Source organism: Pungitius pungitius, chromosome 11 (assembly GCF_949316345.1).
Source record: "Pungitius pungitius chromosome 11, fPunPun2.1, whole genome shotgun sequence".
In the NCBI taxonomy this organism is placed as follows: domain Eukaryota; kingdom Metazoa; phylum Chordata; class Actinopteri; order Perciformes; family Gasterosteidae; genus Pungitius; species Pungitius pungitius.
In genome coordinates, this window is record NC_084910.1 from 5742041 (window position 1) to 5768198 (window position 26158).

At 40.0% G+C, this 26158-nt stretch overlaps 1 protein-coding gene across 1 annotated transcript; it reads right to left on the reverse strand.

Annotated features, from left to right (window-relative positions):
• Positions 1-3: 3 nt before the first annotated feature.
• LOC119197911 (melanocortin receptor 5) lies at positions 4-21700 on the reverse strand. The gene is made up of 5 exons (XM_037454608.2): positions 21541-21700; positions 11575-11788; positions 8567-8673; positions 4491-4679; positions 4-4206 (listed from the first exon to the last, which is right to left on the reverse strand). The coding sequence occupies exons 2-5, from the start codon at positions 11725-11727 to the stop codon at positions 3636-3638; spliced, it is 1020 nt and encodes a 339-aa protein (XP_037310505.1). The 5' UTR covers positions 11728-11788; positions 21541-21700; the 3' UTR covers positions 4-3635.
• Between the last annotated feature and the right edge of the window lie 4458 nt (positions 21701-26158).

The following is a 26158-nucleotide window of genomic DNA, read 5'->3' on the forward strand; positions in this document are numbered from 1 at the left end:
GTTACATAAAGCATGTGTGGAAGTGACACAATTACAACACAAGACATTCTTTAATACTGTTTTCTCTTGTCGTGCTGTTTATATGCATTAAACATTTGCCATTGATCAGTCTCATGATGCAAATAATAGTTAGAATCTACCAGTAAGAAATTATGCAGAACAGCAAATTCAGGCAGATGGATGCGTACGATGATAAAGTTCTTGTTTAAACTTGTCATTTGGCAAATAGGCACCACTAACATTACATTTACAGAGAGCACTGCAAAGCTGTATATACATTCATTATTACAATTTAAGTGTAAACGTATGACTTCTTTACATTAAGACCATTGACAGGTAACAGTAATCATTAAACATTGACAAAGCAGAACAGAGCAGTTATAATTAATACGAATATCAGAAACTACAGACAGATACAAGCATATTACAACCAAAGCGGAAACAGCGTTCTGACTGAGCATTGGCACGTTTCAGAATTCAAGTGTTTATTGACTATTGCACTAATGCAGCAGCAGGGAGAGGGGCGGGGGTAGGCATAGCGAAGTGGCAGAAATTCTGCTGTTGTCCGGCAATGCCATCCAGTAGTTCAGCAGCAGCACAGATAACAAAAATGCAGTGCCAAAAGGTCAGAACTTCCAAGGTATTCAGAGAAGTCCCCGGAAGCCTCACATAACAAACATGTATTGATCTAATTACCGTATTTTCGCTTGGATTATAAGGCGCACCTTCAATGAATCGCCTATTTTAGAACTATTTTCCTATATAGGGCGCACCGGATTATAAGGCGCATAGAATAGAAGATACTGCAGTAAAACGTTTGACTGGGGCTGCGTTATGCATCCACTAGATCGGGCTGTGCTAAATCAAACGTTATTAAGCGTTCTGAAAACTCTTCACTCCCATGGTAACGTTGTTTAAACGTTAATGTGGACATTAACAATATCTCTGAACTTCCAACTTTCGTTCTTGATTAATGAAAACATTCTTGGCAAATGCTTCCGTGCATCTTGCACCGAGAGGCAGCGCTGGAACAGACGGTGGCGCCTCGCGGCGGACCGTCAGCTCAATCCCGACATCCAACTACGAGCTTTAATATACGCTGTTGGAGCTGGAATTACCGCGGCTGCTGGAACCAGACTTTCCCTCCAATGGATCCTCGTTAACCAGTATGGATCAATCAATTTATCCATATATATGGCGCTCCGGATTATAAGGCGCACTGTCGTTTTTTGAGAAAAAAAAGGATTTTAAGTGCGCCTTATAGTCGTGAAAATACGATAATAGGCTTTTTGGCTATGGGTTGCACATTCAAGGGTTTTTTGTTGGAAAGTCCACCATCCAGGGTCATTATTTCCTTGATAGGACGCCCAGACAAATGGACGGAGTGAGAGCGTGAGTTTGAAATGACAATTTGATCAAGCAATCATATTTGGATTAGTAGCCAACGGACATTCTTCAACTCCAGGTTTTTCTAAAACAGTGATTGTCAAGAGGTGTAAAAAAATATGATTAATTCGTTTCGTATTATTTATGGTGGATAATTTCCCTCAAAATGGGTCCCTTGATCATCATTCTGTCTGCATTTGGGTCCGTCCCCAGTTGCATTTGTTACAAAAAGGCGCAATGAAGGCGGCATAAAAATATCTTTTGGAGACAACAAGGATTGAGCTAAAGCTGGATGAACAGAGGCCGAGAGAAACAACGAAGAGGAAAAACAAAAGAAGAACTCGGGAGATTTTGTAACATCTGATCCCCTGTATGATTTTCTTTGGGAAACACGAGTCTTTCAGGGACAGATAATTGGCAAATTATGGTTATTATCTGGATTTGCTATTATTTTGATCCAAACTTGCAGTACCATCTGTTCTCTCCAAAAGTGCTGCTGCCAATGTAACTGTAACATAATGGGTGAGACGATCAAAAAAAAGAGGGAATTCATCCTTTGTAGCTTTATAGCTGGATAAAACATCAGATGTTTGTTGTAAGAATGCATGGAAGATCTTGTAGCCCAGGGAGATATTCCTACGGTACTCTTCACACACTTTTATGAACATGGAGTTAATATATTACATTTCTTCCTCACGGTTTAGCAAAAAATAAGAGAATGCAAAAAAAGATTCTCACACTGTGTCCTGTTCTAGATTGCCACAGTTTCTCATCAAGATTAGTGGGGAATGTATTTGAAAATAAAGGATGTTCGTACACAACATTTTTCATTATATAGTTGAACACCATGGTGAATTTGGAGATGCTGCCATTTGCAGTGCTAACGGATACATATCAAACCTGGGCAATTTGGATTTTGTTTTGAACTTTTAATGAAATCTTTGTACATGCAGATGGGCCCAATTTCCTGAAGAAGTATTTTGACATACAGCTTTGTTTGTAAATTTTTGTAGTTTTCCTCTACCATTACATGGGGGGGCTTCCCGCCCGGTATCAGGAGACTGTGCAGAACACAGGTGTGAAAACTGGACAGAAAGCACATGCAGTGTAGTATGTAGTATTTCAAATCAAGGGCATCAAGATTTAAAGGAGTATGGACACCTAACAATACAATAAATGATCGTTCTTCATGAAGCGACATCCACCGTGACTTCTGATAGCGAGTTTGTTTATGAGTTTGTGAGCATAATTACAAAATATAGTTCTTATAGAATAAAATTACATTTATATTAGAATATTTCAAATCTTGTTTTTGAATGTGACCTTGTTGTGATAAGCTCCTCTTACTCTTTATTTAACAAAAGTTTGTCTCTTTCTTTTATACAATAAAATATGTTTAATAGGTTTACATTGTAATGGCTCTTGTTACCTTTGTTTATTCCAAGTCCTTTCTGCTGAGCAATACAGAAAACATTTTTCAGATTTTTCTTCCTTGACAGCGTTTTTTTTCCCCCTGATCTGTCTGCATTTTAAGTCACAGCTGACACTGACTCATGGGAAATCAAGTGAGGAAATGTTGTATTAGATTTCTTCTGAATTTGTTGTTGTCTTTTTTTCCCCCGGCCCTATACTGTGCATATACTGTATGCTAAAGTATACTCATGGGAAACAGCTGTCTTGTATTTGTCAAACCCAACTGTCCATTGTCACCTCCTCCCTCATCATACAAAGTCCTTTGCTCTGATGGTCTTGTAGTGACGCAGATAGGTTTACATTGGAGAGGGAGGGGGGCACCCAAAGAAGCACCTGTCGTCTGACACCGACCAAGCGGCAGTATTTGAGCCCATAATGCTTACACAACATGAACAGTAGTTGGCAGATAATATTGAGCATTTAGGATTCACCAAAGATGACAACAATTAAGATGTCCCATGTGATGATTTAAAAAAAGATGAGTTCAAGTTGGAACAATCAAGGAAATTGTCACTAAACCCGATCTGTTTTCTGCCAAACAAATTCAAATTGTCACAGCTTTTTATTCCAAGTAATGGACCAAAAAACAGGAGCCGCTTTGTGCACATTGCGTCAACGTTAATCGTAACTTAACCGCCCTTCGATCGGTGGAAGTCGCCTTTCTTCTTATTGGATATAAGACAGAAATATGCGTGACCTTACAGTGTAGTGGCTGAAAAGGGTTACCAAACTGTTCTCAAACGGAGTATCCTGGCCATCGGCCGTCCGGGTCCCTCTCAGTACTTACCTGTCAGAGCGCAGATGTTGGTGCAGGCGTTTTTCAGGCTGTAACAACAGATGATCTCTTTAAATGTCTTTCTCATCTCCTGACTCCTGAAGGCATATATCAGCGGGTCAATCACTGAGTTGCACATGATGAGGATGAGGTACATGTTGAAGTGGGACATGAAGCACACGCAGTAGAGGTTCCGCGGGCACGAGATCATCAGAATCAAGTGCAGAAAGAAGGGGGCCCAGCAGACAATGAAGATCCCCAGCAGGATGGTGAGGGTGATGGCCCCCTTCATGCTGGCCCGCTGGTGGATGGAGTTGTAGCCGGGCAGGGCGGCGATACGCTTGACATGGGAACGCGCCAGCATGAACATGTGGCTGTACAGTGAGGCCATTATAACCAGCATGGCGAAGAACATGGTGACAAGGCAGATGATGACCGGGGTGGTGTCTGAGTAGATGATGAAGATGATCCCGCAGCCTGTGCAGAAGGTCCAGATTCCCCCGATGATGCAGCCAGCTCTCCTAACTGTCATGATGTTGTGGTACCTTAGCGCATAGAAGATAGTGACGTACCTGTAGAGGTAGAGTCAAAAAGAAGTGTTGAATGAAGTTGATTCACCCTCCTTTGAGTTTATTTGCATTTGTTTGCAAAGAAATATACTCCTTGCATCAAATGCAAGATTGTTTTCTCGTGGTACACTACATACGTAATTATACAATATTTCCAAATGGAGACCTCTGGTCTTGGAATTGACTTGGTCTCAAACTCTCAGTGTTTGGTCTACACTCTAGTCTTGGTTAAGACCTAGTCTCAATGCTGCTGGTTTTATTTACACGCCACCTCCCTCCATCATTACCTGTCCACAGCGATGGCCAGCAGGCTACACATGGATGCCACGACAGAGATGCAGATCATGGAGTCAAACACATTGTCCATTTGTCTGATAAAGTGATCCTCCACTACCAGCTGTCTGTTGTTGAGAAGGTAAATGATGATGGTCTCCCAGGCGTTGGACACACTCACCAGCATGTCCGCTACTGCCAGACTGGAACAACCAAAAGAGATTTGTACATAGAGGCTCTGATGATATGGGTAGACATTCATATGTACATCAGACTGAAGAGGGGTAACTGAACCTGCTGCAAGACAACACATTTGGTCCACAGCAAAACCAACAACTTGAAACTGCATTCCTATGTGAATGATGAGATGGAAAATACATGTTTAAGCACTTCTGAAAATGCAGAAATGTGTTATGAATTGCACTTAAATCCCAAATACAGGATCATCTTACAGTTTGTTGAAACTGTAAGATCATAAGATGCAAAAATGCATGGAACACTTTAGCGTATGCCTAATGCATGCACATATTTATACATTGTGCTCTTTAGTGTATATACAAAAATATATATATATATATATATATATATATTTATTTATATTAGGGCTGTCAAAAATAGTGCGTTAACGACGTTAATTAGTTGTTTGTGGTTAATTACGTCAATTTTTTTAACACATTTCACGCATGCGCAGTGTGACAAATTATAGCGGTTTTCTTTGCAGCGCTCGACTTCAAGGTGTAACCTTTATTATTGTTCGGTCTGAAACGGCGTGGCCAGTGACGGATGGTGCAGCAATATTGTTGTCCGGGTGGAAATCGGGAGAAATTTGGGTGAAAGGTCGGTCCGGGAGATTTTCGGGAGGGGCTTTGAAATTCGGGAGTCTCCCGGACATATCGGGAGGGTTGACATGTCTGGTCATCGCAGCCCTGGACCATCACGAGCACAACCTTGTTTTGCCGACCGCAGCAGAGTGGGATAAACTGCAGAGGCTCGAGACCCTTCTAGAGCCATGCAGGGAAATCAGTCTGTAACTTATCAAATAACATTGATTTGATTATTTTCTGGAATAAATTAAACCAAGTCAAATATCAATAACATGTATTTATGTAAAAAATAATAATGATGATAATAATAATGATAATTATGTATCTGTGTCTTTGTTATGCATTTCAGAAAGAAAAAATGGTTAGGATTCAGGTGTAATTGCAAATAGTGATTAATCCTGATTAATCCACTGAAAATTCTGATTAATTTGATTAAAATTTTTAATCATTTGACAGCCCTAATTTATATTTACATATAAGATCATAAGATGCAAAAATGCATGGAACACTTTAGCGTATGCCTAATGCATGCACATATTTATACATTGTGCTCTTTAGTGTACATACAAAAATATATATATATATATATATATTTATATTAGGGCTGTCAAAAATAGTGCGTTAACGACGTTAATTAGTTGTTTGTGGTTAATTACGTCAATTTTTTTAACACATTTCACGCATGCGCAGTGTCACAAATTATAGCGGTTTTCTTTGCAGCGCTCGACTTCAAGGTGTAACCTTTATTATTGTTCGGTCTGAAACGGCGTGGCCAGTGACGGATGGTGCAGCAATATTGTTGTCCGGGTGGAAATCGGGAGAAATTTGGGTGAAAGGTCGGTCCGGGAGATTTTCGGGAGGGGCTTTGAAATTCGGGAGTCTCCCGGACATATCGGGAGGGTTGACATGTCTGGTCATCGCAGCCCTGGACCATCACGAGCACAACCTTGTTTTGCCGACCGCAGCAGAGTGGGATAAACTGCAGAGGCTCGAGACCCTTCTAGAGCCATGCAGGGAAATCAGTTTGTAACTTATCAAATAACATTGATTTGATTATTTTCTGGAATAAATTAAACCAAGTCAAATATCAATAACATGTATTTATGTAAAAAATAATAATGATGATAATAATAATGATAATTATGTATCTGTGTCTTTGTTATGCATTTCAGAAAGAAAAAATGGTTAGGATTCAGGTGTAATTGCAAATAGTGATTAATCCTGATTAATCCACTGAAAATTCTGATTAATTTGATTAAAATTTTTAATCATTTGACAGCCCTAATTTATATTTACATATTTTTACTCTATTTAATTTCATTGTAAAAGGAAACTGTACACATGACAATAAATATCTTGAATCTTGAATAAATATACCTTAATAAGTATAGAATCAGGTGTACCTAAATAGCACAGACAATGGAATGGCTGCCATATACTGAAAGATGCTGATTTAAGAACCATTTGAAGTGGAGTATACATATAGTCGTGTATACATATGGTGGTATAGACATATATTAATGATGTGCAACAATTACAATTTTAATTGTGATTAATCACATAAATTTGCGAGTAATTGCTTGAATCTCTCATTGCAATGCACAAAATGAAATTCAAAAGTAATATATTACGCACTGCTTTTTGTGCAAATACTTGAACAAATGCTATGCAGGTGCTATACAACAGCAGTATTCTCCTTACACAGTAGCAGTAAAAATATTTCTTGTAAATCTCCACTTATTTACATTTCAAATAAAAAATGAATAAAATGAATGTAATTAAATCAAATATACCAAAGCTATTTGCCACCGACAGAGCATTAACATTCGATCTTATAGAAAAAGACGTTACGTTCCAAGATCATACTTTTTTTTCTCCAGCATAAACACGTTTCTTTTATCAAGGAGCAGTATAAAAAGTCTATCTAACCATCAGTAATCTACATATGTATCAATAAACTATGCTCAGTAGCACGTGTCCTTGTTAGAGAGAGGGGAAGTGGTCCACCACTGAGGACACGGCTAGGACATACTGTGATGTCCATGTTGCAGTGGGTTGCTCCAGGTAATAGTGACATAGAGACAGATAGCGATGCTCTGAGTCTAGAGTAACTTCTCTGTCACTCTTAGGGATACAATCTAGTTGCCTCTGAGAAATCATTCAAAACCACATGATTGGAAGCATTACCTTTGCTGACCAACTCTACAGGGACCTGAATGTCTGCTTTGTCCCAGAACCCGCTGCTGGCGTGTCAGCTGAGTCTCTTTTGCATTAGTTCTGAGTAGGGGATTTAACGCTTTACATCATAAGGCTCTGATCTAAATAAAGTCCCAATTTGCACCAGCCTCATATGCGTTCCCAATGAAAAGGGTGTTTACATGACTCTTCCAAACTGAACCTTTACCAGACAGAGCCCTGCGTCCACTTTGTAGAAACTCATTTGTAGATTTCTCTCCTAATGTTCAAGAAGCTGACATTAGATAATGATTAATTTTCAACTTTTTAGTAAAGTTCCGAAGAAAAACTAAAACAAAAATCTGGTCGTAAAGTGTCCCAGTTAACGGCCAGTGAACTGGGGAGGTTTGGTAACTGGAAGTAGGAGTCACACACCGAACCATCTCTTCACACACAAAAAATATTTAAACAAAGACAACGGGTTTCTCAGAAGCAAGTCTATGCACCTCAGTGAGGGCCACATGTAAAAAAGCGAAGAGATACAACTTTGTAGCCACTCAGCCTGACTGATGTTTGTATCAAAACTGAGGTTGTGTGTTAATTCCGTCAAGCGTAGTCATCCAGTTAGTGACTTGTGAGACCTTATCCGATTTATGTTTTTTGTCATGAATCCACAAGTCTTTAGTACAATCAAAACCATTGAATCCTATTGTGTTTCCGTTAACTAGAAGTCTGTATGAACTCTGAGTAGGGTACATGAACACAAAAAAACTCAGAAGGGCCTGAGGCATGTACTTCTATTCCTTCACTTTCATTAATTTCTTTCCTCTGACAACACAAATTGATATTTTTAAGCAAAACGAAAAGGCAGAGAAAGACCGTCCATCACAATATACGAGCAATCAATTTCTTTTATGCTCTAGTTGTGCAAATTATCTAAACCCAAGAGAGTAGTATTGTTTCCTAAACACTGCTGGGGGATTTGCAGCTACAGTGATCACTTTATAGGCAATGCAAAAGAAAGACACAGCATAGAGAGTTGACTATTAAATTGTTCTGAGTCAATAAAGTTCATCTGCTTAACCGTTTACCTGCAGACGAAGAAGTACATGGGTGAGTGGAGGTTCTTGTTCTTCACTATAGCAGTGATGACCAGGATGTTCTCCAACAGCGAGATGATACCCAGGATCAGAAAGACCTGAGAAAAGCAGAATACTGTGTAAGAGAGAATTGGAAGAGTGAATATACAAAGATTGGTACGATGTCCTGAAAATGGAGCAGGTTTCCCCGAACTTTAACCCCGGGTTTGTTACTCCCCAAAAGGGAAGATAACTCTGAGGGACGGCGGGATAGTCAACAAGACGGAACAAGAGGAAGACAAAACTCTTCTGTCCAAATTCCGATTGTTTTTTTATTTCATTTAAGTGTTTTACTACATCAAAACTATTGTAGTAGTTGTATGAACCAAAGCGAAGGCTTAATCACTCTTCTGCCAAAAAGGAAAACCCTTGGAGATTTTTTTTTTTTATGTAAGCGAGAGGACGTGATAAGTTTATTTATCTCCAAGGAGAGTCCGGGCCACCACACATAAGAGCACGCTCTCTCACTACACTTGACTAGGCCCTGGTGACCTTCATGGATCTTCCAATAGATCTCAACTCTCATTGACCTAGGCACAACAATCCTGTTTCGAGGACAAGACCATTGTGTTCCGATAGCTCTGATTTTGCTTGGACGTACTCCCTCGCGTCCATGGGGCAGCTGACTCTGCTTGATGGAGCACTTCTCACGATTAAGCTCCAGACCAGCCGTCTCTATGGAATGCATTACTTTATCCAGGCGACCGTCATGCTCCTTCTCTGTGGCCCCATAGACCAGAGTGTCGTCCTTGAAGATTTCAACACCCTACAGCCCCTGGAGGGTTTCCATTATCTTCCTCTGGAAGATTTCCGGTGCGCTCGTTATCCCAAACGTTTAAACGTTGAAGGAAGGTAATGAGCTTACAGCTGTCAGGATGCAACGGTATCTGGAAGAACTCACTATCGGCATCAAGCGAAGAGAAGACAGTGGCTCCACTCAGCGTTGCTGTAATCTCAACAGTAGTAAGCAGGATATACTGCTCTCGTTTCACACCCTCATATAGTCTCTTGAGATCAACACAGATGCAAGCTTTACAGGTGCTCTTCTTCAAGACTGGTACCACTGGTGCACACCAGTGTGCTGTGTCACCCTCTTGATGATGCTATCTCCATCCTCTGGAGCTCCTCCTTTACCTTTTGCAGCAAAGGGAAAGGTACTCGTCGTGCAGTATGCACAGCGTACGGCTGAGCGTTGGCAGTATTCTCACCGGTTCAGTCTTATTCGCCATAGGCCCGTGGACGTGCTCTGTCGCACACCGTTTCATCAGAAGGTTGTTTACAGTACGTCCGGGAATGACATATGCTGTGAGTGGGTGATTCTTTCCTTTGTAGGCCAGAGTGCTCTGGACCTGTCCGATGCACTGCAGCTTGCCTAATGGCATACCTGCGGGCTCAAGTGTTATTTTGGGGATACGTGAGTGGTAGGTCTCTTCACAGATGATGCTAACATCCATCCCTGTGTCAATTTGGAAGTCAACTGGTGTAGAACTCATCAGCAACTCAACGGCCCATTGCTCTGGTGACCCGTCTGCTTTACTCACAGCCCCAAGAAAGTATGATTGCTGTTGCTGTGTTTGCTCTGTCACCTCACTCACTGCCCTCCTGCTCCTACCCACTCTGCTCCAATGTACAACTTTGTTGCATTTATTGCATGTGGACTTTCTGGGCAATTTTCATCTTTACTGTGCCACACTTTCCCACACTGTCCACTTTGTCCTTTATTTTCCTCTTTTGGCTCACGTAGTGGTGGGGCTATTTTCTGCGCTTCTTGTATCAAGTGGTCTCTCCTCGCATGCTGACTTGCGAAACAACTTCTTCTTACTGCCTGACAGTCTTTATGCCCGTCCTCGGTAAACACAAACAAACAGGAAGATGTTTTGCGACTCACTTCCCATAGCATAAATCAGGCTGCTAACCTGCACGGCGCCATCCTCTTTGTCCAGCTTGGGGGCGGTTCTAAACCTCACAGAACGCTGCTTCCACTCCTGGCCATTCTCCGGGCGTATCGCAGGAGACTTTCGTTGGTGAATTGAAATTCACCATGACTCCTTTTTTACTTCTGACACCATGTAAATTAATGCAAGAGAGACTTTGTAGTTAGCTCCGCTGGTTTTAATGGATCACCGTGTCTCACTTTTCAGGCATAACATCATCGCATAACCCACAGTATGTGCGCAAGCACACTAAACTACCGTATATGACAACACACAATAAAATATTAAGAACTTGAATGATATTGATAATTTCAAATGTTTTCCCTGGCTCACTGGTCGTTGTGATGTTTGGTAGCTGGAAGTAGGACTCACACACTGAACCACCACCAGCAAAACAACAGACAAACTGACAATGAGACAAAAAACACACACAAGGTGCAGGTAATTGGACACAGGAGAGACCAATTAGCACAAAGGGGCACAATCACACCAGGGGAGAAAGTTAACCAAACCGAGGGACACGAGGGAAAGGACAATACAAAAATATACAATATACAATACAATACAATAACAGGAAATAACAATAATCATTTGACAATTAATCTTCTTACAGGCTGTTTTCTCTCAATAATTGCCAGAAATCTCCATTTCAGTAGCACATATATACACCATATACACCTCATAAATTATTCATTGCCTGATTTTTACCATTTTATTTGAAAATCAAACAAATTTATAATCAAGTTCATCATCAAGTTTGTCAGCTGCTGACAATATGTTCTTGCTCATTGAATCAAAAAGATATCCAAGATATCCTCTATTTAAACCACATGGCTTCAGATGTTGGTTCTGTAAAGGTATGTAACATATTACTATTAACACATAGAGAACTTTTCAACTAAGTTTAGAAAATCCTGTTACAAAAATAGTTGCCATTCATGTTTTTATATTTCATGGTAATCTCTGAGTGTCTCACTTTTAAGAAAACAAAAACATTTCCACGTTCAGTAACCTGTGTGTTAATACCTCTATAGCGATGTGGACCTGCTCGCATGCTGCAGGTTTGGAAGTGCCTGTCTTGTCCGGATGAAGCGGGGGCCCCTGTGTGTAGTTCTGGTGGTGATAGGAGTAAGCCGAGGTGAAGTTGCCCAGCAGCAACTCCTCATTAGACAGATTCATCGCTGCTGTGGCTCCGTCCAGATCACTGCTGTTCTATTGTGGACGGCATCTCTCAAGTAGGCTGCAAAGAAAAGCAGATGAGATGCAGAAAAGTCTTAAAACTGGAACCAGAGTGCGATCCCTTTGATTCCGCCCCCCCTTTGCTTGGGCAGTGCGCCCGAATAATAATAAACATGAGCAGTAGCGGTAACCGACCAGAACAACACCGCTGCACACGCTTGGCGCAAAAAACACAAAAACGCAAAAAACTCTCAGAAGCGAAGGAACCGTCACAACTAATGTCAGTTTTTCCACACATTCTTGTCTTTACCTTGCTCGGGTGGCTTGCTCTTGATTAAATGAAATTGTCCATTAATATGCAGGCAAGCAAGTTGATCGCTACTTGGACAATGAACCTCAGTGGCTAATTTTATTTAATTATATCTCATCTAGCTGACGCTCTAGTCCAAAGTGACTTACATTGCATTTTTAACACATGTTTTTTACATTTCTAACCCATGTGGGAGTAGTGTGCAGACGTAAGAGCGCCCAGGAAGCAGTAAACGGAGATAATGTCCATGCTCACCCATTTTTTTAAATAGAGATTTAAAATATATAATATCATGGCTTTTGTGGTTGACATCACAGCTGAATTAACTTAATTTAAAGTTGTGGGGCAAGGAAAAAGTATTTTAATGCATTTCTTATTTTCCTTAAAAAAAGACATGATGCATGTGCTCATAACAGTTTATTAAAGCGCTGAAGTCTGTTCATTAAACACTGCGAATGGGACACAGGGAAGCCTCAGTGTCCTGGCCCCTTCTGAGGAGATATGGTTAAGCAATAAACTTAAAAGGAACACTCACTGACCATTTGTGAAAATCAATGACTCACCCCTATTGAATTCTTGAAAATGAAGCCTTTTTCTCAATGTTTATTAAGAAGTAGGCATGTGACTGGATAGATGAGATGTGAATTACACGGCATGAGTTGTGTGACTTTTTTTTAATGGCTTTTTAAAAAACATTTTTGCTGTTTGTTAATCGTGACTCTTTACCAGTAGAATTACAATTTGTAAAGACTTTTTCTCTGTTTACTGTGGAGGAAGGCCAACACGGGGTGAGCAATATACCGTAATCTTCACTTAACTATGTTTGCAAAAAGGGTTATACAAACTTTTTTACGTAAAAAAATATTTCAGTCATGTGGTGCACGAGGCGTTTTCCTGCTGCTGAAAGCTGATTAAAAAATCCAAGAGTGGAAAGCAAATACAAAGCCATTGAAATACAAGGTGAGCGAAAAACGTTATTCTCCATTATGTCCTTCATAACCCCTGTTCGGACTGCACTGTTTCATGTGAGCAAAATACAATTATCCAAATCCAATGTGACACAATGAGCAGTACATTAGTTACAGCCATTCTGGTGCATGCGCAAGCGATAGACCCATCATGTTTGAATAATTAAGGAATGTCAGTACTACTGTTTTGTTTCCACTTTGAACAGATCCGTGAGAAATATGAATTGTCTCAGCCCAATTGGAATTTCATTTTTCCCTACACTGAAATTAACGCAAAAGTTATCTGATGCTGTTTTAAAAATGAGGCCAAGACTCAAACATTTCGGTTGGAACTATTAACGAGTGCTGACTCATTCAAGTCTCAGTGGCTGTAGCAATTACATTTAATTATTTATATTATAGGTGAGTCTTTTCGGAGTATATGTGGGAGCTGCATCTAACCACAGCGTCAACCGGTGGCGATCACACGCTGCAATTAGCTATGGACTGACTGTGTCTTTTTTGCAGTTGAGCACTGATGTTGTTTTAAGCAGTTCCTGTTAATTAGGTTGAACTTGGACGTATGTTGCATTTATTTAGTTATTACTGAGTTGCCACTCTGTTTGATTTTGTTACCCATCCTACTTTGTAAATATCTCGAGTGAATGAAGTCCCTTCTTTTCCCTTTTTACCCGCTTTTCCAGCTTCATGCGTACCCTACTCACAGTGTAGGAGCAGATTCTCATATCCGTTTATTGTATTTTAATTCTTAGTATCATGTGATATGCTTTTTAGATATACAGAAAATGTCACTGCTTTTGTAATACTTGTTTTTCCCATTTATGATTCTGTAATGAAAGGAAAAGATTGTTATTGATCGTTTGTCAAACACAAATTCTTATATCTATAAGAATATAAGCTGCTTTACATCCATGAGCAAGCACAGACAATCCAAGAGGTCACAATATCAAAGACAAACTGTAAACTGTAGACAGAGCTACGAATTAAGATGTAAGACAGCAGAGTGCCGTTAAATTGTTGTCTGGAAGTCCCAATGCTCGGTCAAAGATCACTTCTTTTTTGTTCTTTATTCCAATATGTGGATGGGCGGCAATGAGTCCACTCCTATCTTTATTTGAAGTATATGTTGTTACTGATTCTGTAGCTACGTAAAATCAACCCTAGCCGATTCCATATGTGGGAAGTCTGTTCCTTTTATGAGTGACCCGCTCACCCACTTAAGGAGTAGGAGCCATCCACCTCCTCAACCCTCAGAAATGTTGTCTAGCAGATGATAACAAGAGAATGGGTTTTATTTTGAGCATACAAACACCATGGCAACACGACCATATATAGAAGTTGGACAGCAATATGTTTATGACTTTTTTGTTTACGCTATAACAGCAACGAGGGTGGAAAAGCATGCAATGCACCCTTTTAATTCATTAGACATTGTTAACTCCCCTGATACAGATGAGTCACTGAACATTTGAAATCAATTAAGAGAGGAGAAAAGATGGAGATTCTGATGTAAAATAAAAAAGAAATCTGACAGATATTTGCACATAAGAACAGTTAGTTACATTTTATTGTTTATTGTTTATAAGATTTTCACAAAGCCTCGAGCATGGAAGAAAACATTTCTTTATGATCTTTGTGATTTATGTGTAATACTTAAAATCTCACAAACAAAGAGGCACACTTATCAGGAGCAACACTGCCTGTGCATAATTTACTCATTTCTGCCTGGAGACCCATCCTCTTATAATCCATCCATCCTGGGACAATTCTGCAAATGATGGCCATCTCTACTCTCTGCTGTAAGTGTTTGCACATTTCTGTTTCCAGCTGCTGCGATCTGACTTGCACTGCAATTTGAGGACATGATGTCAGAGATGGGGGGCACCCAAGTGGCTGATCCCAAGTGAAGATGTACGCTACTGTACCGCCTAAAATGTTCCCTCTGTTACAATCAATGTTGCATACTTAAACACACTGCAGTCTGTATAGGACCTGGTTAAACAAATCAGAATGGAAGACTTTGATCACAAGAATCAAGAGGAGAGGATTCTTGGAAAATCTATATCATTGACTCACACCATATAAGAGATATATCTATATATAACTCTGCTCTCAGCTCACGCATGCAGACCGTTTAATATGTGAATGAAGAGGCTCACTTTGAGGAACAGAGGAATAGCTGTTGCATTGATGAGCCTATATTTAGGTTTGTTTCAATGGGAATTTAAGTCCAAAAAAAAGTGAAAAAGTGAACAGAGGGCTGTATCCCAGGTGAAGGTTTGTGTGTGATGCTCCCTGCATTATTCATTCATAGAGCAGGAAATCATCAATTATGCAGAGCACAACACATGTTACTACACTAATCACATAGGAATATTAATCACACCGAAGCAACAACTTATGATCATAGGCTGTTTTCACATCTACCACAATACAGTATATGAAAGGAAATTAGGTTACTGCTGTATATTTACACAACAAACAGACAGGCTTGTTATATGGTATTGTTAAATTATCCTTTAATAACTATTAAACCAATAGCCCAACGTGTTATATGTGTAATGTGTCCTATTTTACTTGTTATGAACCGTTCACAATAGGAATATTAAAAAGCCAATGAATGACAATGAGCAAATCATCAAGCCCGCTGTGAGTGTAATTAGCTGTTTTTAGGATTCCTCATTAACTGTTTTTTATTGCGGCAACGGATACTAAGATTCAGCCTCGACTCACTGAACATCTATTTCGCCAAATATGTCATTTATTTTTATATCTAGGTTTTCCAATAATAATAATAGAAGCTGATGATTGCCATGTCGGTCAACAGCAAAGTTTCGGCCAGAGTTGGAGGGTCTTTGTGGAGTCATCCTGTAGGACTGTGTAACTATAGACAGCATGATGTTGATATAGTGAATTATGTTTCCCCAGTAACTTCGTCATCCACATTGTATGAACCCCTGAACAGCAGCTAAAGGTATTGGGGATTTGTAGCTTATTTTTAGGGCGGTGCAAGTTAACAAGTTTTTTGGGGGCGGGCCTAGGACTGCGGCAGTGCTCACGTTAACTGAAAAAGAAAAAAACTGTCAAAATCAAGAGAGGTATCGAACTCTTACGTGGACATTTTCATTTTAAATCTCTTTCAGACGGCGAGTTGATAGAACAAGCATTTTTGTGTAATCACAGGAAGTGTGTTTTTTCTTTTTTTGACTTAGATTCTCCAGAAGAAAATCCAGTACCATACCAACATGGACCTCACAGACTAAAGCCTAGTTCATGCTTCTGCATTTTCCGAGAAACGCAAGGACACGCAAGAGCCCATTACATGCTTTTTCAGCCCTTCTTGCATGCGTCGACCCATTTTTCTAGACTAGCGTCAAAAGCTGCACAAGTCCCACACAGCCCACAAGGCTGTGATTGGTCTGCTAACTACATCCTTTCCAGAGTCTCACATTCCTGGTTTCATAGCACAATACCATTATTAAAACAAAGATTTTTACGAAAGAATGGATCAGATTGAAGAGCTTTTGTCGGAAGAAATCCGTAAATATGACCACTTATACAACCCGTCATTGGCGGACTATAAGGACAAGAAAGTAAAGATGCAGACGCAGAAGCATACGCCAGCCTTAAAAAACACTATGCACAGTGAATCCCAGCTGTGCGCTTTGTGCTTAACCACTTCACTTTACTCTAACAGGGTCATTTGCCACTAAACACAACACTTATGCTGCTCCATGGTATAAGAAATGTTACTGCTGGTATTTTTTCAGAATAAAAATGTAAAATTGCCTTTTATAACTTCATTTTAGTGGCTCTGCATTTTTTTTGTAACAAACAATATGAAACGTTAAGGCCCTGGAAGTGGAAGGAAGCCAATGTTTTATATTTTGATTTGATTACATTAACGTTTAGAGATGTGTGGTGTTTAGCGCTATCGCGTCATAGCAAGAAGGTCCTGGGTTCAAACCACCCAGGCAGCCAGGGCCTCTCTTTGTGGAGTCTGCGTGTTCTCCCTGTGCCTGTGGGGGTTCTCTCCTTCCACAATCTAAAAAAATGTGCAGGTTTGGTTAATCCTCCAATGTTAGCTGGGATTGACTCCAGCCTCCCTGCAACACTCCAAAGACAAAATGTGACTGACATTAATGTTTAAGTTTAAATTCACCAGATATATTTTAGCTGCAACCTTGTAAAAGAAATCTTGCTTTAAGTGTTTTCAGACCAGATTTTTGCCTAAAAATAAAAGTGTGCAATACACTACTTTTTAATTCATTATGATCAGGAATATTTATATTTATTAGTGTTAAAAGGGGTGTCAGAGTCAGTCTTTGGGGGACCCGGGCTCTGTTGATGAGCCCAACTGCTGACGTAAAGAAACTGTTACTGTTGCGGGGGGTCTTAGTCCTGATGAACCTCAGCCTCCTGCCACTAAAAACAGTTTTTGTCCAGGGTGAGAGGAGTCTGTAACAATCTTTCTAGCCCGCTTTAAGGAGAGACGGCAGATTGCAGACGATCACCCTCTCTGCAGAGCGGATGACACACTGCAGTCTGCCCTTGTCCTTGGCTGTGGCTGCAGCGTACCACACGGTGATGGAGGAGCAGAGGATGGACTCCATGATGGTGGTGTAGAAGTGCGCCATCATCGTCTTTGGCAGGTTGAATTTCTTCAGCTCCCTCAGGAAGAACAACCACTGCTGAGCCTTCTTGTTGATGGATCTGATGTTCAGCTCCCACTTGAGGTCCTGGATGATGATGGAGCTCAGAAAATGGAAGGAATCCACAGCGGTGACGGGGGAGTCACACAGGGTGAGGGGGGAAGGTGAGACTGCATTCTTCCTGAAATCCACAACCATCTCCACTGTTTTTAGAGCATTTAGCTCCAGAAAGTTTTGGCTGCACCACGTCACCAGATGGTCCAGATGGAGATTCCCACCTGTAGGCGGACTCATATCTACCAGAGATCAGTCCAATAAGGTTAGTGTAATCCCCAAAGCTTCAGGAGACAGAGTCCGGACCGGCAGCTTTGCAAGGGTTTTTTCTTTAAAAGAATGTCTCTCTCCAGAATAGAGAGTGTCGTTACTGGTGAGTGGGGTGGGGGAGGGAAGGGTGATACTGAGGTGTGAGTCCCTGATGAGAGTGACATCAAGTGCGAAAAGTGGTCTGTGGCAGGTTCCTTTTTCAGAACAGCACCTTCCGATCATGATCAAAATGATCAAAAGTCCCAAAACCCATGGTCATGAAGAGACTCATTTAACATTTCATGGAATTTGCATGTCGCTAAATACCCAACTGAGATAGGCTAGTGCCTGAAAAAGGATCCTACCAACGGAGGAACTGACCACCGACTGACCCCAACCCACTGACCACTTTTGGCACGGATGGAGGAGGGAGGGATGAGGGTCTCGGGCAGGTTGGTTGGAGCTGTGTGGGATGGAGTTAGGACATTGAATCTGTCCGTTTATCGAATCAGGTCATTCATGGAATGGGGGTTTTTTGGCTTGTATTTTGTGAGCTGGTTGAAGCCTCTCCAAACTTAAGTCACTTGCTGAGAACTGTTGTTGAAGTTTCTCAGAGTACAGTCGTTTATCATTTAGCGGTTTGTCGTTGTTATAACTCACTCTGGTGCATGATGGTACACAAATGTCCTTGCAAAAGCCAATGTAGGAAGTCACAGCCTCTGTGAACTCATCCAGATTGTTGGTAGCAGTCCTGAACTAAGCACGCCCGAAGATCCTCTAGCGCCTTACTGGTCCACTTTGTGAATTCCCTCATTGCAGGTTTGCAGAGCTTTAGTTTCTGCCGGGATGCAGTAATGAGATGGACCATGACGTGGTGAGAGTGACCCAGTGCAGCACTAGGGACGCCATGATAAGCCCTGCTTGCAGTGGTGTTACATTTTGTGTTTAACTGCAAACTGGGAACTTTGACCTCCAAATCCAAGATGGCTGATTCACACATGAATAATAAAAAAGCACGAGTGATATGTTTGAATCTCATTAAATCAGACAGAGACCCATTACTTTACAACTAACACCTATGCAATGTTGCTGCGTTGTTTGCATGTCCATTATACTGGCATATCGCGTTGTTATGAACAGGTATTGATAGCAATGGCTAACAAAGTTAAATCAAACCCCATTAACCTTTACAGGTTTTGTCAATTGCTAACAAGCATTGTTCAATACTGAAACCACAGTTTCAAAATTCTTCACACAGTCTGCATCACTAACATTCATTTTGGCCAAACAGTAACCTAAAAAACTCACTCAGACCAACAAAACAGTTCATAAATCTCTCAGAAATAGCTCATTGACAAGATGCATGTCACTCATTACACTCTGACCTAAAAAACACTAGCAGGGAGCATTACATCAATTATGAACCATTATTGAAAGTTTGAATGATTTTTTTCATACAAACCTTATTTCATTATAGAATAACAGATTTTTAATTCATTTAATGTACTATACCTATGTAACAAGAATAACAAGAAATTATTAGTTTTCCTGCTAATATGAAAAGATTCTGCCTCTTCCTCATCTTTAAGTCAACCTTTGGATCCTAAAACTCAATAATCACTGTACTGTAAAATGTATTGTAACATCTCACCAAATTTGTACTATTGACGTAACTATTGAGCGATGCATATTTGGCTGCACCCTCAGACCGGCCTCTCTCAAAGTGAGACCCTGATTCAGCTATCACCCTCAACTTTACTTATTTAAGTACAAATAGTTGATATTAACATCCTTTGATTAGAAAACTGTACATTTTGTCAGTCATGGGGCACCATACACCACATCTACGAAAAGCCTAAATAATTCAATTTTATACTTTGTAGTCAGCAGTCCTGCTGAATTCCTTTTGTCTGTCAGTATTCTGAAAGCTTACAGTGAAGCGGAGCCTTCCAGCTGAGTCTCATTACACACTGATCTGCGTGGGCAGCTCAAAACTGATCCAACACATCTATTGAATCTAAATCTAAATGCCAGTAACACGAATGATGGCAAAACATGTCAAAACTAACCATTTCAGTATTAAAGTTAAGGAACAGCGTAATTTAAGCATAAACTTTCAATATATGGTTCCTTGTGTGATAATTCATTTTAAAAGGTACCAGGTGTGCATATACTATTACATTATGCATACTATACATACTTTTTATATTTATACCAGTGCAGTTAACATATAATGGTCTACAAGTGTAGCGTTTTGATGTTTTTTTTCAAATATAGGCTAAAAATACAAATATTCATCTTTAATATGAAGAAGTACATTGATTGTAAGGAATAATGCCTTTACTGAGAACAAGCCAGCACTAATCAGCACTCAAGGCATGATTAAGCATCTCTTGGTTTGCAGTCCAAGGCTGATTAGTGTTTTTTTGGAACAATGTTAATGAAACATGACCAACAACAAAATTCCCAGCAGTGCCCAAATGGATACACATGTAATCTTTCTCACGATATCATCATGTATGGTATTTTCTGATCTTAACTGATGACCAGTAATGTGTGTTGTTGGCTGACCAATGGACCAACTACCTGACAAATAAAGGGTCCCGCAGTCCATTTTAAATCCATGTTCCTTGCTGCTTTTATCCAATAATCTTCTATTCAAATCCAGCTGAGTCCAGTGAGTCACTGTTTACATCAGCTTTAATAAATTGGCTTGCCACACAAGAATGACAGACAAGCATACATATTTACTTGTCACAACAAACACCAAACGGACAAGCTGAATTGAGGCATCATTTTTTTTTTCTTCCAGCAGGGGATGTTCATCAGAAACCAAATTCAGGTCAGCGTCTACAAAGGCAGCAACTCGTCTCACACCGAGTGATGCTCACTGCTGCTGCTTTGCCACTCTGGTGACTAATCTGTGAGAAAATGCTATGATATCTTCTTAAGACCATTATCACAGTGACAATTTCACTGATGAGGTAAAGCGTTCCCTGCACAATTGAAGTGGCACTTGTAAGATTTTCTTATTTGCGATAAATTAGGGTCTCTCACTTTTCACTCCATTTTTTTTTTTGCTCAGTTTCTCTGCAACACGATGTCAAACATGAGACATTTTGACAGTACATGCTGCACAGTCCATTATAGAGAAAACATTATTCAAAGCTGTGTAGTAACCCTTGTAATCTATTGTTTTTTGTTTGCCCATAAGGTTTATTTTAATCATTAAGATGATGTGGGGATTTATACGTTCAACATAAAATTCATGAAAATACATCGGATTGAAGCTGGTAATAGTTGCTCTTGGCATATTCTGGTCAACTAGATTCAACAAACAAATAGTAAAACATCTATATACCCATCTCAATATCACAAAACCATGTTCAGCCATGTATCTCAGAAAGAGACAAGTTCAGTGACAAAAAACAGTAATCAATTATGATGTCACAATAAACTTGCCACACTAAAACACTTTAAGGAAAAAATGAATGAAATGATTGTTTAAATGCAAAGAGCCGGTGACATTTTGAGGTGAAATCCATCATGGGAGGGGAGACAGAGATAACGAATGACTCACCTCTCGCAGCAGCTGTGGCTGAAAGCTTTCCCACAACTGGCTGAGACGAACTGGTGGTGCCTCTGTGGAGCATTGGACCAGTGAGCCTGTGCATCGGAAGAGTGGAGATAAGATGAGAGAGCGAGAGGGAGGGAGGGATGGAAGGAGGGATCTGACTGTAGAATCGCCGTGTAGCTACTGAGAGCAATTTTTCGCCGTCTCCCTCAGAGAGGGGTTAAAAGGAAGCAGCAGCCAAGAGACGCAAAGCTTCCCCCATGTTGGAAACAAGCTCCATCTTAAAAATAATTTAGCAGGATTTGGGCAGTTGGGCAGATTTCCGACCTGCATTACAGCGAGAAACAGAAAGAGCAGTATGAGGATGAGAAGTTATTTTATTGTTTGTTGGGTTAAACATGAAATCATTTCATTTTCTTAAGTGGAAAGACTAGCTGTTATTTCTATTGTTCTGAATGCTTACACACATATCCTGCAGTAAGAACCCAAAAGGCTGACCTTTGAAATGGAATACAGTCAATAAGCAAAAACTGCTTAATACATCTCACAAAGTCAAATAAAACTTGTAGCTTCTATTTTGGCTACAATGACACCAGTGCGGACAGAGCTAGCTCTGTACGTTTTAAAAGGAAACATACAATACAATATGCAATATCGGACATTCCCATTGGATTCAAGCTAAAAATGAGTCAGCAACTGACTTGTGGATTTGAGTCTCATTTTTACTATGTTTTACATTCTACACAGACACACGCACTCCTTCAGGATAATGACAATCTGCCACTCAGGGGAGTATGTTTGAGTGGGGTGATGAGGCAATTGGAGGCAGCTGGGTGGACGGGGCAGGTGAGCAGGCAGAGTGCAATCAGGGGAAAGACACACACACACACACACACACACACACACACACACACACACACACACACACACACACACACACACACACACATGAAGCTAACGAGACATTACAATTATCAATGCTACTGCTATTACCACTATCATTAGTATTATTCATAAGGATGATGATTCTGTTGTTCCATTAGTACATATGACATGTATCATACTTCAGTTGTTCTCCCTGATGTATCTTTATTTGCATTACCCGTTAAATGTTATTTTTTGGATGTTGCCCCAAAACAGCTTCAAACAAAGATCAATATTTTACAGATTGTAAGCCCTCTGAAACAAATTTGCGATCATAATGACCACTGATCCAAGTAGTAGAAACCTACAACAGGTGAACAAAGTATATGTGAAAATACCAAACTGTTCTTTTATGTGTACATCTTTAGTAAAATGATTACATTTTAAACAGAACCAGTTCTAGCTGAATGGGATTCTGTTGATTCAACATGGGAATATCAAGTGGAAGCTATTAGTTGAGTCAAGGTTTAAAAGCTTTTTAGCAAACCTTGTGTGTCTTTTGCTTGCATCTAGCACTCACTGTGAATCATAAAACAAGGTGAGGTGCCCCCCTAATGCATGATGTTGCTTTCTGTCCCAACACTGCACATTACCAACATTTCTGTGATGATTTGCTTTGTTATTTTTCAGTTTCTTCTTCTGGCTGGTGTATGATCATCGTATTCAAACCATGTGTATCTCCTTTGTCTCGGTGTCTGGTTGTTAGTCTAATTGGGCAGTCTTTGGTCATCTCACTTGCTCCTAGGCATTTTGTATCCTTGCTTTAAATAAAATTGTATTTGTTTTGAAACACCCCTGATGTCTCTTATCCAAATACAGGAGAGACCTGTTCAGCTGCTGAATGGTGGGACAATGAAACCCCTAAACGTGGTATAGCCTTCATTAGAAAACTAATACACTGCACTGACACGGTTGGTACTACATGGATGGGATGTTGTGTACAATATAAATAGCTGTTTGCTCTGTTTTGCGCTGTGAGCTAATAAACAAACTAAATGGCAGAATAAACTAATGTCTCAAAGAAAAATGCATCCATTGTGTTCTGAACATTTTTTGAACCAGATGCTTTTTATGTCCTGCATGCAGCAAAGGAAGCTTTTAGCACAAAGAGGCAGGGACTTTAATTACAAGCCTTCACAAAAAACCTTCCATTACTGCCTGCTTTTATTGTGCACATTTGTTTACGTGTGTAAACTGAAATGAATGCGAGGCAAGGCATGTTTGTGTGTGTGGGACGAGGACGACCTGGGGCCTGTTTCAGAAAGGAGGTTAAGTGAAAACTCTGAGTATGTTAACCCTGAAATGAGGGAAACTCTGAGTTTTCTGTTTCAGAATGGGAGGTATGTTAAACCTGAGAAAGCAGAGTAAGTCAAGCCTGTTTCAGAAAGAGAGGTAACTTATACTCAGAGTCAGTTACCATGGCAACTTACTCTGTGAACCTAACCTGGTCGGGAGCAGGTTTTCTTCGGGAAACCCAGAGTTTATTTCGTCTCCTCCCCTTTTTTAAAGAGGAAGTGGTATTTAATCACCTCATTCATTCTTTCGGTATTCATTCATTGCGCACATTTCAGTCACGCAGAGCGCATCAAATCAAGTGAATGAAATGGCATGTCCTTTTATGGACGATCCTGTGGATGAAGAGGCTGCATTAATCCGTAGGGAGTTGCATTTACGTCGGGAGAGGATTTTGAGACCCAGAGTGGATTTTTTGTCATATCCATATTCATTTTTATTTGAGCGGTACCGTTTTTCTTTACAGTCAATAAGATACATCCATAATCTCATCCATCCTTACATCAGAAACATCAGCCATCGCGGCCGTGCTCTAACATCCGAGCAGATGCTTTGCGTTGCATTACGTTTCTTTGCAAATGGTAGTTTTCTGTATAACATTGGGGATGCAGAACATATCAGTAAGGCTACTGTTTGCAGAGTTGTAAGGAAAGTGTGCCTCGCTCTTAAGCGCTTTCTCCGAATTTTTGTGCCGTTTCCTGGGCACAAACCCGTGAGAGCCATCAAAGAGGAGTTTCACAGGATTGCAGGTCAGTGATGTATGAATCGGTTTAAATGAGGCTAACCTGATAAATGACGTTCAGTTAAGAGCATATTGCTGCGACCCCTGGAAGTAAACTAATAATAGAATTCCTTTTAGGATTTCCGAATGTGGTTGGATGCATTGATGGCACACATATTCCCATCATTGCACCTTCCGAAAATGAAGCGGACTATGTCAACAGGAGGTCCATCCACAGTATTAATGTGCAAGATTGCACCTACATGAAAATTAAAATTAGGTTGAATAACACACTGTTCTTCCAGTTTCACTTCTGATATTATAACAGTTGGGCAAGTCACTTATATTACTAACTACAACTGGCTTCTTCAACAGTGTAATTAGATTAATGTAATAATGACTATCTCTAGAAAGTATTGGTCTACTTATTACTAATTACTTTCTAAATCCCATATCAACTTCAACCACTTGAACAATACAAGGAGAGACAAGAAACTGCACTTTTAATGCTTTCAAATAAACATTATACAATTGCATGAATTATTCTTGAAAAAATATATCTTTTAAAATTTGATGTTAAATCCACTATTGTTTTATACAGAATTGCTTTATAGTTTATGCAGCATTTAATGCAATTACATCAGATTTTACTTTAAATTACGGAATTAAATTAAAGTTTTTAGATTACATAGAAATTAATTACACACAACACTGTATAACAGTAATTCAAATGTAAACTTACGCATTGACTCGAGCAGCTATTTTCTCCCAAGCTAACTCTCTGTCCTTCGCCGCTGCAGCCGTGTTGCTTTTAAAAAAAAATATATGTTCGTACTCTCCATATGCTTGCATAAGCACATCCAGTTCTGCTGGTGAAAAATATGAAGACCTCTTTTTGTCTGGCGCTGTTGCCATGGTGACTCGTAATATCTGCGCTCCATTGATAATGGCTTTTTATAGTTGTGGTCCACGCGCTTAACTCAGAGTAGGTCAACTCAGAGTTGATTGAACTAACTCATTTCAGCTGTTCTGTAACCGAAAACTCAGAGTTTCCCATCTCAGGGTAAGTCAACTCAGAGTTCAAGTTTTAACTCAGAGTTGGTTGAACCTCCTTATTGAAACAGGCCCCTGTTGAACACGCACACACGTCACAGCGGGACGAACATTGCACTTTGTCTTTGGATTCAAGGCACCTCTTACAGACCTTTAAAAAGCATCGATGCACAGCATGAGGTGCATGTATGGTCCTTTTGTATAGGTAAACATAGGCTATTACGTATAACCTTTATGTGTAGGACACTTCTTCATTGATTTCTACGTGGATGTGATTTCTCTCAACAAAAAGGCCCCTGAAGATACACAAATGTCATTATCCAGAAAAAATAAGACAATTATTTTTCCCCGAGACTTAACTGATGCCAATCTTCAGCATGACAAAGAACAACTTCGACTTTTGTAAAAGAAAAAAGCGTGTGTGGCTTAAGTGCTTTAATCAATTCAGTGCTTTCCTTCATAATTGCTTTATCTTTACACCTGAATCCCTCGGCTTTAATGATTCCAAGTTGTGTATTTGGATATTTGGCTGAGCTCTCCTAAGGTTATATTTATTTTGGATTGTACTACAATAAAGACATTTTACCCATTTTTTTCAAAAGAGGAAATGTACATTTGGCAGGATGCCGAGGA

Excerpts from the sequence above, each read along its gene's own strand:
- LOC119197911 (XM_037454608.2), bottom strand. The coding sequence starts at position 11,727 with ATGAATCTGTCTAATGAGGAGTTGCTGCTGGGCAACTTCACCTCGGCT. Across the intron at positions 8,674-11,574 it reads AGGTCCACATCGCTATAGAG|GTCTTTCTGATCCTGGGTAT; the intron begins GTATTAACACAC and ends TGCTTTTCTCAG. Across the intron at positions 4,207-4,490 it reads CTGGCCATCGCTGTGGACAG|GTACGTCACTATCTTCTATG; the intron begins GTAATGATGGAG and ends CTACCTCTACAG.